Here is a 17,863-nt window from a genome sequence, read left to right as displayed (position 1 = left end):
TCAGAATTGGAGGGCCGGTGGGCTGGGGCTACAGGGTAAGGTCACTTGACCTCGTAGCGGGCAAAGAAGGTGTTCAACTCCACCACCAATGAGGCTTCGGCATTGACTGTCTTTATTGTATTGCCGTTATAGTTGGTTAGGTGCTGCAGCCCCTGCCACACCTGCCTCAGGTTGTTCTCTGCTAGATGGTTTTCCACCTTATGTTTATATTTTTGTTTAGCTACCTTAATGCCTCTCCTTATATTGGCCCTGGCCTCATTGTATTTATCTCTTTCACCTGCCTTAAAGGCAGAATTCCTATGCTATACCATGGTGTGTCCAATCCTTGGAAAGCCAAAAAACCTTCTAAACCCAATCTTCATAATAGTGAAGATTGACGCTCACTATTTTTTGCTTCAGTGGACAAAGTTTTAAGGAAAAGATCCCTTGGAAAACAGAAAGTTATAAATATAATTCTCTCTCTCTGAATGATTTTATTAAGACCTCTAAGGAAAGCTCTCCAGATGAATGATTTCAGTTGGCAGTCATATATATCTATGAGTGCTAATCTGAATCATGCTTATCCATAAGTGCAATTAAAGATTGAGGGGCAGAGCATACTGAAAAGCATGTGACAGCCATAGATAGAGCCTATGGCTGCTTTGAGGACTATATATCACAATCAGAAAACTTAGATCCAATTCAAAGTACTCTGTCTGACTTGTAGGACTCAGGACTTAGGAACCCTGTGTCTGAGGGACTTCCCTTCCCTCTCATGGCTTATAACAGGAGTCTCCAATCTTAACAACTTTAGCTAGCTGGGGAATTCTGGGAGTTGAAGTCCACAGGTCTTAAAGTTGCCAAGATTGGACACCCCTGGCTTATAACAATACCAAGATTTTAAGCACACATTCCTTTTGGAATGTGTCTTCCATCTGAGTTTTGCTCTTTTCGGATCTGCTCTGAAATACTCTCTGCAAAGGTGCTCATTTACCTGCCCTCTATTTTAACGAGCTTTGCTACTGCTTTTACATGGGTATGCCAGTTTCTGTTTGTAAAGACATTTAAAATGGTGGCAGTTCTGAAAAACTTTTGAGAAGCATTTCAAAAATAGGAATCAATAATGCAAATGCAAATGAATTGAATATATTTTTTAAAAAAATGGAAATAAAGAATGCCAAAATTTCACCAGATTTTCAGTGGGAACATTTTTTTTTGCAATATTTGATGACCTTATGAGATCTGGGCCCCTTATATTCGCAGTTACAATAAAGTTACAGTACTCCTCTGAAGTATTCTTGCAGGCAATCCTTGCAACTTGGAAATCATTGTCTTAAAGAAACTTTTGATTCTAATAATTCACCCAATCATTTCCCCTTTTAGCAGAGACCCCTTTGATACCTCTTTATGGAGTAAATCCAGCGCTGACTGTATGTTCATTATGTAGTACTCAGGAGAACTTTTTATCTATAAAAGAAAAGGATAACGATGAATTTTGTGCAAAATAAGCTGCTAGTTGCTCTTTCTTATCACATCACTATTTATGCACATTTGGCAATTGAAAATTTCAATGTATACTAATATGCATCTTTCACAAATGACATAATGACCTTCTTTCCACGATATGTTTGACATAATCCAGTTGTTTTGAATCGCCCAGACACAGTAATTGGATCAAAAGTAGTAACGAGTTTCTATCTGGATATGAACCATGTTAGATCGGCAGTGAAAAAAAGCAGTTCAAAGTGTTTTGAACAAAACATTCCAAATGAAACTTGTTTTGCAACTGGAGCATCTCTGGAACACCTCACATCACTTTCATTTCAGAGGGCTTGCCTCAGGAAACCATTAAACTGCACCCTCAGAAAAGAACGGTCTGAAGAACAATATAGTCTGGAGACAAACAGAATTTTCTAAATAGTAAATCAATCATTACTATTTTGTAAAAAGAGAATCCCTGCCCAGATTGTTTCTTATATTCTATGAGCATTTCTGCCTAGAAATTTTAGAAAAGTCTCTATGGCATCACCATGGTTCTTTTTTTGATGTCTCAGACTGACAGCAGTGAGTATGGAAAAGAAAGAGAAGGGAGAGAAAAGAAAAGCTGGTACAGCTGTAAGATAACCTATGAGTCTCATACATCTCTCACTCACTTAGACTTCTCTGTGTTGTCTGTTGTCCTTCCATTCAGCCATTCTATGACTGCCATGTCTAGATTATGCAAAAATGGATGACCATTAGATGACAGAAAACTGAATTGACCATATCTCTTTGTCATCTAGCAGTTAGCCACATTTTTGAAGCCCAGATATGACAGCTGCACCACATCTACTTTGCTATTTCCTGACCAGCATCACCTGCCTCTCTTCTGTCCTCCCTCACAGAGGGCAAAAATCAGACCGTGAGGAAAAGAGCTGAAAAGGCTTTTGCTTCCTCAACCTTCACCTGTCTGTTCATGCCCGACTAGCTCTTGACACCATTTCAGCAAAAGGGAAAACCAATGCTAGCTGCAAATCCTGAAAGGAGAGGAGAAGGAGAAGGTATACCACCCAGCTCCAAAAACAGACCCCTTTCCATGTCATTTATGCCAGATGTAGTGTTTGCAAAGCATGACACAGAACATATGAGAACTACTTAAAATTTACTATGTAAAGAAACCAGGTATGGGACAGTTTGGACTGAATTTCCAGGATACCAGATCAAAATATGATCATCTATAATATTTAATGTATATTTAGAATATAATCGTTATTGGGTTGTTATTAAAATAAAATTATTCTGTTGTTTCCAAAGCGTCCGCCTGAATGTTGGAGATGCAGCTATAAACAAGGAACTTTCTACCATATATGGTGGCCATGTCCCAAAGCCAGGGATTACTGGCTCAAAATAAAGAAATGCCTAGAAGAAATTACAAGACAAAAGATGGAGCTGAAACCAGAAATATTCCTATTGGCGTATTAAGGGAAAACATGAGTTAAAAATTTCAATACATAATACTACATATATTAACTGCAGCTAGAATCATTTTTGCGCAAAATTGGAAACAGAACAACACCCTCTCCGATCTAATGATAATAAGAAAGATACTTGAGTGTGCAGAGATTGATAGGTTAACCGTGGAATTAAAAGATAGAGAAGAATCGGAATATTCTAAAATATGGAGTACATGGTACAATTGGCTGGAAGATAGACGTAAAGCTACTATATAAGGAATATGTAAGATTTATATTAAAAAGAGAGGGAAATGTATATATCTGTAAATATTGTTATAATTTAAATGAGTATATAATTCATAGTATAGTAATCTATATAACTACTGTTAATATGAGTGACATCGATACAGAAATACTATAACGAGTGTATTGTTTTTAATGTTGAAATATGTTTAATAAAATTATTTAATTTTAAAAAATAAGATTATTTTATTTACTTCACTTGACCTTTTGCAAAGATTAATGTAGTACTTATTCTTATTTGTTTAATTCGCTTATCCTGAAACTAATGCATAAAAATACTCAAAAATTAGAAGCTGAGCAAAACTTTCATGTAAATATGTACCATACCACCAATCTTGCTGCAGTTTGCACATGACATGGATCATGACCAAAATAGAATTAAACCTATAACACATTGGAGTTTGAAAGGTTGGAGAAATCAGGAGCCCTTAAAAATTTGCTAAAAATAATAATTAGAAGTAACATTTAAATGCTATCTAACCATTCCCAAAGTAGATCTATGAAAACCAACCCTGAAATACATATTTAATTACATTTCTCAATATGTTGATAAGAGCCAAAAGAAAGAAAGTTTATCATTTGAAGGCATTCATAAATAAGCATTTTACTACCATCTTATCATGATTAACTATAAAAAAGGGAAAAGAATGTCAGTGTTTTGATCCAAGTTACACAAATGGCAGATCTAGGGATCCAAACTGTCATTAATTAAGAAAGGTACAAACCTTGCCTGTTTATTATCAGCTCTGTTGGCATCTGCCTTTATCAACAGAAAATTATCTATAAAATGAAGTAGCACTGATATACTAATCAGTGGAAATTATCAAAGATATGAAATTACAGGAGATAAAAAACACTTTCAGGTTGAATGACCTCAAGGCCCTGCATGGAGACATATACTTGTTTTTCTTCAAAATACTGATTCAGCAATGGCCCACTATCACCCTCTCTAAAATGCCCATCGTACCAGTGAAGAATGGCTGCCGTTCAATGTAGTGTTTCCACTGAGTTAGCTACAAAAGTTCTAAGAAAGGGTCAGTAGCAGGTTTTGAGTCAATCCCAGTGTAATTCTTCTTGAGTGAAAGTGTAAAGTCTAAGCCTCAATTTGTTATTAGGACAGAGAGTTTGCCTGTTTGTGATCCTATGGGAATCAAGCTGTGTTAGTCTATGGTTTCTCATGAAAACACATGCCATTTAATACAAGTTGGAAAAGATACTACCAGAATCTTTCTGATTTCTTTTTGCCATATTTGTAATAGCTTCCTGTGAAATAAATGAATATCTTACCATGTCCTATTGTCAACCCCAATGTTATTCAGCAGGCATGATATTACATGGAACAATTCTAATATTAAATGAAGCCATGTGAAGGACAGATTCTATGCACATATTCATATATACATACATGCATTCATGCACACATGCACACACACACATGCACACACACATCACTGAGCACTTGGAAAATTCCTACTAACATATCTAGAAATAAGCATTTAGATCACATACAGTTTTTTTTAAAAATGGGGGAGGGAAAAATTGGGGAAAATATATTAGGAGTAATTGTAAAATATATGGAAACTTACAGAATCATTACAATAATCACAAAGGTCATTTCCTCCTATAAAAAGGGTTATGATCTTCCAATCTTCTTGGAAATTTATGTTCTGTATTAGGAGGAAAAGGAAGAGAATAGACATAAATAAAAATACTTGCGTTAACATCTTAGAAAGAGTTAATAGAATAATTTTTAGGAGAACAGTCAATTTGTTTTTTTTAGACCAGCATGTAGCTAGGAAACCAAGGAAGCAATCTTAAATGTCGTTTTAATATACTAATCTGTTATGCAAAATGAAAAATCACAGATTTCTTTCACAGAAACCTCTTTGAAATCCACTTGCTATGAAGCACTGCTGCTCTAAGAATGCCTGGTTCATTAGGATGCTATTTCATTATGAAATTGGCTCTACAACACCAGACTTAAGAAGTATATTGAATTGATTTGATGGTAATTAGTATGCTAGTGTATTGTAGCAACACTGCAGTGGGAAATGTTAGCTTTTGCCTATGGAAATCTAGGGTTCACTTTTCAGTATTGCCTGTTCAATGGTCAGAGGGGACAAAACTACTAAGGAGAGTGGGGACTTCATGTATGCTTTCAAATCTAATTAGGGACATTTTGTTATGTACAAGATCAAAAGTGGTCTATTTCTTGTGAGATGGCATCTAGTTGCTTCCTGTAGTTTTACTACCTTACACAATTTTGCAAAAATATGTTGCCTGATTAATTGGAAATGCCAAAAAATCATGAAGCATATTTAAAACTATTTTAAATAAATTATCTTTCAAACCAAACTCAGCTCCAGATGACTTCATAGACACATCACATAGTTTATGGCAGGTGTTTGTCATTGTCTCTTTCCAGAATAGGTTTTTTTTATTCTGTAATTTTCTTATGATCTTAGGATCTCCTATTGTCTACCATTCAAGTCCAACTCTAGATTTTTGAGATCAGCCAAAGTTGGTAGTATGTTGCTACCAATAAGACCTTAAATTGTTAAACAGAATCAAATCTATTTCTTTTCTCAGTGAAACAATTAAAGATAGCAGCCACTAATAAGATAGAAAAGGACAGAACCTCTGTCAACAATAAAAAGTCACAATTGTTTGTTGAAAAAGTTCATATCAGCAGAAACTCACAGAATCATTCTTCATCAAATTTATTAGCTTTCTGGTCTGTTGTATCATTTCACTGAAAAATAAAATAAAAGAGGCAAGCAAATATTGGGAGCAACACAGCAGTTCAGACTATCATTCTGAAAACACAAAGCAGAAATAATACTGTAATTCATAGAGCCTATTTCACAGATGAATTTTTCAAGCAAACAATGAAGCAATGAAGCAATTTGGAATGTATGGACAAGGATGAATAATGGCAAGGAGGCTAATATAAATGACCCATAAAAGGTTACTTTATCAAACTTATGTAACCAATTTTTTGATTGAGCAACATGGCAACTGACACCTTTCATGCAATGCACCTACAAATTGGATCTCTCTGTGTACACCTACGGATTGGATCTCTCTTTGTATAGTCTGGTGTATATCCCGTATGTGTTTCTACATACAGAATACAGAGCAATGAGTCTGCTCTTTGTTTCTACATGAGAGATTGCAACAGGATTCTGTAAAATGTCTCTACCAAATAAAGTAGATTTATTGCATCCTGTGTTTTGCTTGTAGTGCTATAGACAGAAGAAAAGGGAAAAAGGAAAAATAATCCACATGCTATGTTATGGTTCAAAATGTGATGTGTTTCAGACAAGATTCTTTGTCAAGGATACTGTAAATACTTGCTAAAACATCTTCATGGAACTATTTTAAAAAGAGGTATTTGTTTTGTTTTCAAAGATAGTTAATCCTTGCTATGATAGCTGATATTTAATAATGCTCACCAGAAGCTGTCCCTGCCCTTTATGATATGCAGAGTGACAATATCAATAGAGAATTCAAAATATAAATGTTCTCACATTAACATGATGCACAAATGAAAAACATATGGTCAAATACTGCTTAAGTATGCCTCTCTTATATCCATAGTTCACATATCTCCTGACAGTTTCTCACCAATATTATAACTACTTATTATTATTACTATCATATTTATTATAATATATTTATGTCTACAGCTATTTTCCTCTCCCGCCCCCCCCCCCACATCTACCCTTCAAATATATTATGTTAGAAATACCAGCACTTTACTTTTTTTTTTAATGCAAAACCTCACTTGTAGGTAATGCTGCAAATAATTAAACTCAGCTTGTACTCTTTTCTATACATTTACAGTATGTCTTTGTATAAACTTTGGATCTGATCAGCACTGTGCCAACTCAGTATTGAGGTTCTCTTTACCTATTGTCTCCTGTACTCATCAGGCACAGAATTGGTATTCCACAACACAATTCTGTGATAAATGTTAATTATCATCCCATGTACTCCAAGATGATTGTGGCACTACTCCCAAGGGCAGAATTAAACTAAAGGTAGGTTCCCCTCACACATATGTGCTAGTCGTTCCCGATTCTAGGGGGAGGTACTCATCTCTGTTTCAAAGCAGAAGAGCCAGCGCTGTCTGAAGATGTCTTCTTGGTCATGTGGCCGGCATGACTAAATGCCAAAGGTGCACTGAATGCTTGTTACCTTCCCACCAAAGGTGGTTGCTATTTTTTTGTTATCTGACCAAATATATTTTAGACTTTTAATTGTATAATTTTGGCAACTGATTAAACTTGAATTAATTTTCAGATGAATGATGCACAGGTTCTAAACATTCCCCCCTCCTTCTTATGCCCTATGTTTAGCTGTTATGTGGTGTATCCACAAGGAGGCTAATGCTTTTCTTTCACTACATGTTGTTGTGGTCCAGTTGTAAGAGGAAATTATGTTTTTTCCTCTTGTTATAAACTATGATAGACTATAGGCTCCAATGCCCTTTTGCACTGACATCCTCATTTGTGCTTCACTAGAGATTAAAAACCTCTTTTAAACAAACCATGGTTTTGGAATTAATGTTTATTTTAATCTGAATTGAATTCTGACCTTCCCACTAGCTTTCAGCCAGCAAATCTTGGTTTAGAGCTATTCTAAAGGACTGGTCACTCTGAAATCTCCAATAACAGTTTAAATAGCATAAAGGAAGGCATATTCACAATAGAGCTATATCCTGATTGTTTCCAATCACCTTTCTGGAGATAAGGTAAGGTAAAAAGAAATGACAGTCTCCAGGTCTTACTACAGCAGGTTTCCTAAGTTGGAAATCTACAGAATGTTGCCTCTCAGAACTGCATCAGCAGACACCATAATATGCCTTATGTTTGATCAACTCCTCTTCTAAAATGGCCCTAGATAACTGGAAGTTGAAATATAAGTATTAAAATAGGTAATTACACGGATTTGAAATTTATTGTTACATTAATAAGGAGCAACTTGAGAACTGATTCATCTAATCAGCTAAAAACCTTTTTGAGCAAGCAGTTTGGCAGCACTGCTCCCTTAGGTCCTTAAGCCTGAGATTTTAAAGTTTGCTGGGTTTTTTTGTTTTGTTTTGTTTTGTTTTTTTTGCTTTTTTGCTTTTTTCACACACATACCTCCAATCTGACAAAAAGGGGGAGGGAGTCTTATAGAATAAGAAGATGGAAGAAACAGAATTACATGTTGTAAAGGTATTGGGAATGAAGTTTTGCTATGTTTATCTGCAGAAATAGTAAAGCAAATTTAAAAGGTGGAAATATAAAGCTCTTTGCTGGCAGAAAAATTACAGTGATAAATTAGAGCCAACTGTAACGTTTAAAAAAGTGAAGTAGCTAAAACCACCCTTTCCCAAGTTGTAAACTTGACACTCACTAACCTGCCCCAATTCTTCAAAAATGGACAATTATTTAATAAAATAATAGAGTAATAAAAACAAAGTTGTAATAAAAACAAAATTCTATCTCTGCATATTCAGGTGTTATTAAAATAATACTTTTGTTATTGAAATAATAAATTACTCTCACAAGACAAACATATTAATTGATCCCCACTTTCTGGTTGCTTACCCAGAATGAGCTCCTGACACAGCTTGGTTCAAGTAAGAGTTAGGTTTGTTCTCTTTTCCGTTGCCAATGGAAAAGCCCACTAGAGAAGGATTGAACTCACGAATAATGTCTAGGAAAGAATGGCAGGCAGATATATACATTTCTTTTTCACTTGGATGCAACAACAACAAATACCCTCAAAACTAATCTGGTGATATACTCTAGCTGGATACCTGTCAGTTTGGGTTTAGCCTAATATGGGTACAAAAAAGTTTATGGACATAGAGGAATATATCTCAATTTTCATGATATCTTGCAGTACCAATTCTGAAGATTTCAACTATTGTACATTATTATACGGTATAATGATTGTGATCAGACATTTGTTGAAAATAGCATTAGGAATTTTCTGCTTGACACTGTCATTTGTAGGCTCCTAAAAGTCTTTGCTTTCATCATGCTTTTGTCTTTGTCATCATGCTTTTGGGTATTTTTATGAAACTGGTGGTAGAGGCTATCAAGAAATGTTAAGAGGATCTATTAAAAACTGATAATATCCAAATCCATATCTGCTCATTATCTGATTATATGGCCAGGCAGGTGATGAATCAGTGTATGGATTCAGTCATGGATTAGATGAACAAATAAAGATGGGAGCTAGATGGCTCTCACCACTGGAAATTGGGCGCGCAATTTATTTTAGTTAAGGATGAGTGGCATATGGGTTTTAGTGTTCTATCATGTCTGCTGTTTTGCTGGTGTGAGCCAGTTATTGGTGTGAAGGAAAAAAGAAAAGAGCAGTTCACTTCTGGTCTTGAAGGGCAGCTGGTCTGACAGACCTAATGGGCTGACCTGGCCAGTAGTCAGGGCTGGCATGAGGAGATTAGGAGTCCATTAGTACAAATAAGTATGTAAGTGGGGACTAGAGCCCTAGGGGGACACCCACTTCTTCAATTGATGTGGGACATGCTGCTAATCTAACCAAAAATTGGAGGGAAGGAGGGGGTTCCCTGAAAGAAAGGAAATGAAGACCCAGAGGGCCAAGAAGTCCATGCAAAGTCCAAGAATGGGAAGAAGGGCCCCAGCTGGCTGCAGATGGCAACTTCTCCAAAGATGAGGTGATGTGGAAAAAGACAATTGCTGGCAAAAAGGTCCTGGGGTGTTTTTTTGGGTGTGGTGGGGGGAAATGGACCAAAGAACCTGAGAAGTTTTTCCTTCAACAGAGAAACATTAGGTATTTTGGCTGAGTTGGAGAAGATGAAGCCATACTGAGCAAACTACAATAATTCCCAGTCCTTTCCTTACTTTTCCCTTTCCCTCTTGTCAAGATCAGAAATGGGGAGGAAGAAGAAGAGAAAGGGAAGGAAGCAAAAGGGGTAGAGAGAGATGGACTGGATGTGGAAGGAAACCTTGACACCAGCATTTTTTAGCCCATATAAATATCTTTTGTAAATCACCTTGTATAGTAAAGTATACCTGCTGTGCTTCTCTGTCTGTTGCCATCTTTGCAAAGAAATACATCTCCAGTTCAGAAACTGTGACACTAATATAGTGTGTTATGGTGACAGGTTGCAATCCCTTTAAAAGGATTGCTCCAGGTCTAACATACTCCTGGAAGCCTAAATCATTAGGGGTATTCTTATTGCAGGTTTCTCTAGAATAATTATATAGAACCTACCAAGAACCTACGAAATGATAAATGCAAACACGACAGCAAATTAGAGCATTTAGTTTCAGCAGCTTTCTGTTTCCTATATTCCTACCAGTCCTGGATTCTGGAATGCAAAGTGGTTTCATCTAACAACTTGCTAAACATTTTCTCAAGTCTGCTCCCTAAATTATGAAAGAGTTTTACAAATACGCCAACCTCTAATAAAGAGATACTTACTTGCTAACGTTGTGACTGTTGTTAGGTTTTCATTTCCACCAACGCTGCAGAGTTGGGACAAGGTAAGGAAAACAAGAAAAAGAAAGCAAACAAGAAGGATATATTTGGAATCAGTGGTGATATTTCAAACATTTAACAATCTCTTTTTATTTGAACTGTGGAATCAGACCTGAGACTCAACACCCCATTTATCTAAGGCACTTCGTGGTTCTTGGCTCCAGACTAGAACCAAGAATTCTTGACTAATTCAGCTTCAGCAAAGCTACAGCATCAGATGCTTTCAGCCAGCACTTTCCCAGAATCTGAAGACCCAAAGGCTGTTCAATTTTCAGTTTTCAGTTGCTGTTTTACTTAGGATCACTATCCAAATAAAATGGAAGGTAACTGTCAGGCTTCAGTACAAGGCTGCTGAGGGGTTTGGAACTCATAAACTATATCAACCTGCTATATAGGACATGATGAGAAATCTGGCATCTTTACGGTAAGTAATATCTGAATGTTTCCCTTAAAAACACTATGTAATTGCTTCATTTATCTGTGTATCTATTGTGCCAAGATAAAGAAAGGTACCACATTTGAAGATCATCCAAATCAGAAGCTTGAAGTGTTCTACAGAAGAATACAGAGTTGAGCAGGACTGTTTTCCATCAATTACTTTTGATTATTTTTTAGTATATTATACATTCCTCTTTGAAGAATTCTGCTTCTTGTTAGCTTATATAACTATATTTCTATTATTTCATCCCAGCAGCTTGCCACTTTTGACTCCATCATGGATATCAACCTTAAGACTTTGGTACTCATGAGAAAGCAGGTGGGAGAGGAAAGCAGAGGGGGGAAACGGTTCTTCCACTTTCCTTCTCCTTTTCACTTGTCCCCTAAATATTGATTCAATCTAAAATTACATTTTTTGTTTTCAAAGGCAAACTTGATAAGCCATGATCCATTGGGTCATTGTTTCAGAGGTATTTCCTAACCTAAACAGGGAACTGAATGATCACAGGCAGGGGAAAAAGCAGTAGGAACAGGAGTGACTTCCAACTTCTTGTTGGCTTCCTTGTTGAATTTCTTTTGGGGGGAAGCTGGCAAAGTCACATAAATCTTCCCTTCCCTTCCCGTCCTCACTTCTCCCCAGGTGGATATGTGACTGTGCTTGATGAGAGGGAGGGAGGGATTGCACAAATGACCAGAAACTGTCCAGGATTCTTGAAAATGAGGACCATGTGATTGCAGCAGTGTGGCAGTGTTGAAGCACCCATAAATTTCAAATTTCATTCCCTTGGAAATAATGGGTCCAGTGTTCTGTAAGTTAGCCCACTTGAGGATTCTTGGTTGAAAACGTTTTATCTTATAATGCAATGATCTGTCAGTTAAAGATTACAGATACAGGAGTTGTATTGGTATATAGATTATAGTAAGGCAAATCACCCAAATAATTTTATATGAAGCTTAATCATAAGGCTTCCCTATCCAGAGGAATAGAAATAGCAGCTGGGTGTCTCCAAGGGACATACAGGATAGACTTTCCAACAGCTCTGCTAAATTTTACATTAAAAACTGGTACAGATTTTACAATTTCAATCTATAACCAATAGCAACTTTTCTGAGCAGAACTAATGTATAGCTCTCTTTAAGCATTTATCTGCTATTGTCAGTTGATCTATGTTGACCTATTATTATGAATACTTCTAAATTGTTAGCGAGGAGATTTAGCCAAATTGTAAGCATAAAAATTTGAGGATTTCTCCAAAACAGATTAGAAACGTACTTCTTATAGTTTATATGAACAGGTAGCAAACTGATTTTTAACACCCATGGAAACAAAACAGACTGCGGATTTTGGATAATCAAAAGTACTTAGGTTAGAGCACTCACCTCCATGAGACACCTCGATATTCTATCAGCAATTCAATAAGATTGTTTGGTGAAGCTCCAGCCCCAACTGCTGACTGATAACCAAGAAAATAGAATTAATGATTAGAGGGATGCCTGTTGACCAAGTATGATTCAAAGAACACGTTCCCAAGCTTTGAGTTTCAGAAATCTGAAAGTATTTTGCCTCTTCATAATGGGATGAAGGAGATTGACAAACAAATTGGCTCAATTTAAGAATTCTTAGTTAAAATAAAATAAGTGAAGAGATGGTTATGAATCAAACAAATTAGAAATAAATCCTACAAGAAATTCAATAGTATTCCACTCTCAAGAATACTGATTCCACAGAAATGCAAAATTGTAACCCATTTTGATCCAACTAATAAATGCTTTCACTAGCCTAAAATTAATGGATGCAAGGTGAAAGGAATGAATTTAAAGAAGAAATACATAATGTGGCTTTAAGTATTGTACTAATCCTACGCCTCAGTCCCAAATTGACATACTGTCCAGGTTCATAGTCCCAACAATGATAAAGCTAAACAATTTACTGTGGATTTGCCACTAGATTGAGAGTAATCCTATAGACTACTCTAAGCTCCCCGGAGAAGATGGTGAAAGAGAAGAAATAATAAGGGTTATAGTCAACACCCATACACTGGCATTGCTACTGTCTGGATTACACACCAGTGGCAGATACGTATCTCGGCTGGCTCATGTCAGACTTTTTTTTAGTGTTATGACATACACACAGAGCTTTCACAGGTCAGATCTGTCTTGCATGCAAAGTAGCAGCACATCTAAACTTCACAGGGCTTTTCAGTAAAACGCAGGTAGTCCTTGATGTACAGCAATTTGTTTAGTGACTGTTCAAAATTACAACAGCACTGAAAATGGCACCATTGTAGCACCCCCATGGACACATGATTTACATTTGGATGCTTAACAATTGATTCACATTTATGAGGATCGCAGTGTCCTGGGATCATGTGACCGCCTTTTGCAACTTGACAAGCAAAGTCAATGGGGAAACCAGATTCACTTAACAATGTTGTAACTAATTTAAAAACTGCAGTGATTCACTTAACAAATGTGGCAAGGAAAATCGTAAAATGGGGCAAAACTCACTTAACAAATTTCTCACTTAACAACATAAAGTTTGGGCTCAATTGTGGTTGTTGAGAACTATCTGTATGTGTCTGTTTATTGCTTGGAGAGTTGCCATTTACTGAGGATAAACTTATGCCAGACAGGTTATTTACTACACAGTCAGGATGCTTATTTTTCATTGCTAGAAAAATGTTTGCAGTGTTCATTATGCTATATTAGCTACCATGTACAAATAGGAAACAATGCCAAGAGAGATGGCATTTCTAGTCTGAAGTTGATTAATAACTCAGTATCATCGGCACTATAGCAGAAGGAAACATTGAAAATTCAATTGGCCTTGAAAATCATTTGTTCTTCCTTTTTCAAATTAGAATTCAAAAATGCTTTTTATATTGCTCTGTCTGATAGACTACTGTACCTTTGGTGATCCACACTTACTGTTAATGAGTCTCCAAGGGCACCTATAACTTTTATGTCTCCTGGCCTCAAATTATGAACTATAAAAAAGAAAAAGAATGCTATAAGTTTTAGAAAATCTTTAGGATTTGGAATATATTTCTACTTGTAAGAACTTGAGATGTTACTTAAAAGTTACGTTCAGCTAACCTTTGAAATTCAGCTTTCAAATCAAAACACCATATTCTCCCCAATTCTTCTTCCAAAGAAATTAATTATTTCCATTATTTCCTAGCTATTTCTCAAGAAACAATTTGCATGGTGTATTTTTTTTAAAGCAAGTAAATTAAATGGCTTTAGTTTCTAGCAGTCATCAAATTATTTAGAAACTTTTCACAGGAAGCCAGATTGTTCTTTAAAAGCTACATTTTTATACAAATTACCCTTTCAGTTCTCTTTTTCTATATAAAAATAATTGGAAAACCAATATATAACATAAAGCAAGGAACACATTTGAATAATTAGCAATTCAACATGTAAAGAATAAATGAACTGGAAGGGAAAATTCCTACAAATACTTAGATTCCTAAAATATATCAAAGGAAGCCATCTTATATTCCTTAGAAAACGATGATTAGGGGACTGGAGGCTAAAACATATAAAAAACGGTTGCTGGAACGGGGCATGTCTAGTTTGATGAAAAGAAGGACTAGGGGAGACATGATAGCAGTGTTCCAATATGAGGGATTGCCACAAATAAAAAGAATCAAGCTATTCTCCAAAGCATCTGAAGGCAGGACAAGATGCAATGGAAGAAACTAATCAAGGAGAGACACCTGCTTGGATGCACAGAAGCGTCCAAGCGGGTGGGTGGAGCCTCCCACAACCGCTACTACTGGTTCACCCAATCCAGGCCAATCCGGGAGCAATCCACCTCTGTTCTTTAGTTTACTACTGTAGAAAAACATTTATATCTAGCATATACAGTTCTATGTAAACTGTATCATAATTGATCATTCTTTTTTTAATAAAGAAACCTTCCTTAATGTGATATCTCTGGGCTACAACTCCCATTATCTTCAGCCATCACAACCTGTCAAGGCCTTATCTTCATACTTGATGGTCCTCGTCTACTATGATAATGTTAGAAATAAACACTTGTATTAAATCCACACAACTACTAATCTATTCTACAAATAGATTTATGGAAGGCATTTTTTTAAGAAGAGTGGATTTCAATTCCCAGAACTGAAGAACATGGCTAGAATTCTGGGAGTTGAAGTCCACACATCTTAAAGTTGCCCCAGGGTTGAAAAACTCCAATGTAAACACAGGCTGATAATCCTCTCTGTGTCTTTTCTATAGGAATCACCTATGATTATGCTTTCAAAATATGAGCCTCAATGCGTTGTAAATTTATTAGACCTTGAAATATTAAATGTGGTCTGTAATGACATTATGCACTCAGTTTTCTATCCTCATATCTCATATTAAATATCAAGTTCTTCATGAGTATTCTATGGTGGGGATCACATTTTCTCAATGAGTATTTGATAAGAAAAATGAGAATCCAATTGTTGGATGGATGGATGGACATCCAGCATGACTATTTCAATGAAACTCAAATCACCAATATATATATACTGTATGTACAGATACTGTATGTACTACTGATTGCAGTGGGAATATAAATGAAATAAACTTTTTTAAAAAAAATCTCCCATTCTCAGTACAACTATTCTTTATTATAGAAACTACTCATATTCATTCCCCTGTATGCTGAATGCTTTCTATCTTATAAAGTTTATCAAAAGACCTTGAATTTTTGCTTATAATTCTGCTAAGTGTGGATGATAAATGTTGTGTGGATCCCAACATATTTGCCTTGAGCTCCTCAAGTTCACAGATAAATAAGATTCCCATTTTTGTCTTAATAAATATTGAGAGATTCCAGACTTTGCAGACTATAATAACTGCATGAACAGAATCTTTACCTGACTCAGGAACTGTGTTAGAGGGGCTACGGTCAGAACATGGAATAGTAGTTCCAAAGTTCCTTTTCTGAAAAGAAACACAGAACAATGAATTATACACAGTCTCCAGTATTCCAGTACTGGGAAAGATGAATGTGTTGAACAGATAGGAGAAGTAGAGTTCCTCCTTAGGAAAGAATGAGGCATGAAACATGTTGTGCCAAACCTCCTTTCATCTCCAATCAGTAATAATAAAATATTGTGCAACCAATGTTTTCCATACTTGACAACATGCTTCAGTCCATGACATCACAGGAAAAGGTGAGTAATTGCTATTCTTGTATGTGAAGATGTACGGGTACTCCTGAAAAGATAAGATAGTGAAAGCAGTTAAATTAAGTAATCATTTGGCACCAGAGATAAAGCCACGAGAACAATCTTTTCAACTGATGGAAAACCTCTATGATCAATCTACAGAGAGCTCCAAGTACTAGAAGTATATTGTTTACAATTTGACTCCTCCATAGATGATCAAGATCTTTGAGAAAGTCAGGGCTACTGGTCAGTAAGAGGAGCCCAGACACAGAAGAGGTACACTTGGGAAGGGACAGAGCATGCCATATAAAACTCAGATGGGTATTAATATAACACAGAGAATGCTTCTCTTATACATTTAACTCTCCAAACCACAATTCTTCACTTTACCTGTGAAACACAGTAGTTCATCTGGACTAGGAAAAAATGCTAAATTGTAATAAAAAAGCAATTGTAACTGAAATTAGCCTTGTGAACTTTTTAGGCAAGATGTGTTGTCAACGAAACTTTCTTCAATGAAATGCAGTTTGTTCCTGAATCTGGCTATGAAAGTGGCTTGTTACCCCTACAGGATTATTATTTCTCAGAAAAAATCTAGGAAAGTGCAGCTGCTGAATTCTTTGACTTGCCAGCAGCCTTGCTACACAGGGCTATAGTAGGAATATTTTGTCAGTTTGTTTATCAAATTATGTATTGCCCATCTCTTTCTCAGAATAAGTAGGAATTATGGCTAATGCAACAAACAAAATGTTAAAAAGTTATGATATTTAGGTAGTTACTTACCAAGCACATCTAAATTACATTAAAGTAACAAAAGTATATTTACAATCCCCAAGGCATGTCACAACTTTTGAGCACCCTAATGTTTGGAAAATGAAAGCTGAAAAAATTGACATGCCCCTATGAATGCAGAACTTGATGGCAAGATTTTAACTGGTATCAAGTGCTCTATTATAATATCCTATGTGACTTGTGGTGACACTTGGTTTATTTCCAATTATTGCCTAAGTAGTAATTTAGATCTATAAAGCTCTTTATGTGTTAGACTTCAGTACAGATACACCTTGACTTATAACCATTTGTTTAATGACCATATAAAGTTACAAAGGCACTGAAAAAATGTTACTAATTTAACAGTTGCAGTGGTCCGCTTAACAACTTTGGCAGGAAAGGTTCAAAATGGGGCAAAACTCACTAAACAACTGTCTCACTTAGCAACAGAAATGTTGAGCTTAATTGTGGTAGTAAGTCAAAAAATACCTAAATGTACTTCTTGTGCATGCAGAAGCACAAAAGGCATGCAAGGAAGTAATTTCTCAATTACTCATTTCAAGCTCAGCTCAGAGGGAAGACTTTTAGAGGAAATGCTTCTTGCTGATGGCCCTGTGATTGTGGAACCCTTCCCATCAGGAAATTCAAGCTAATCTTATCATTTCAGATCTTTGCCATTTAATCTACCATTAACGGCTTAACCACTATTTTATTCCATGACTGAGCTTATAACCTCATATTTAC

General features: G+C 36.0%; 1 protein-coding gene across 1 annotated transcript in view; it reads right to left on the bottom strand.

The window, feature by feature from the left end:
• Nucleotides 1-16,385, bottom strand: part of PLB1 (phospholipase B1) — a 77,428-nt gene extending 61,043 nt beyond the window's left edge. The window contains exons 1-9 of the mRNA XM_032216054.1: nucleotides 16,317-16,385; nucleotides 16,055-16,121; nucleotides 14,103-14,161; nucleotides 12,555-12,628; nucleotides 10,680-10,723; nucleotides 8,813-8,921; nucleotides 5,916-5,967; nucleotides 4,802-4,882; nucleotides 1,381-1,446 (exon numbers count right to left, since the gene is read on the bottom strand). Of these exons, the coding sequence (XP_032071945.1) occupies nucleotides 1,381-1,446; nucleotides 4,802-4,882; nucleotides 5,916-5,967; nucleotides 8,813-8,921; nucleotides 10,680-10,723; nucleotides 12,555-12,628; nucleotides 14,103-14,161; nucleotides 16,055-16,121; nucleotides 16,317-16,343 (579 nt within the window). The 5' untranslated portion in view covers nucleotides 16,344-16,385. The remainder of the gene's footprint in view (nucleotides 1-1,380; nucleotides 1,447-4,801; nucleotides 4,883-5,915; nucleotides 5,968-8,812; nucleotides 8,922-10,679; nucleotides 10,724-12,554; nucleotides 12,629-14,102; nucleotides 14,162-16,054; nucleotides 16,122-16,316) is intronic.
• Between the last annotated feature and the right edge of the window lie 1,478 nt (nucleotides 16,386-17,863).

This window comes from Thamnophis elegans, chromosome 4 (genome assembly GCF_009769535.1).
Source record: "Thamnophis elegans isolate rThaEle1 chromosome 4, rThaEle1.pri, whole genome shotgun sequence".
NCBI classification, from domain to species: Eukaryota; Metazoa; Chordata; class Lepidosauria; order Squamata; family Colubridae; genus Thamnophis; species Thamnophis elegans.
This window is presented reverse-complemented; position numbering and strand designations above follow the sequence as displayed.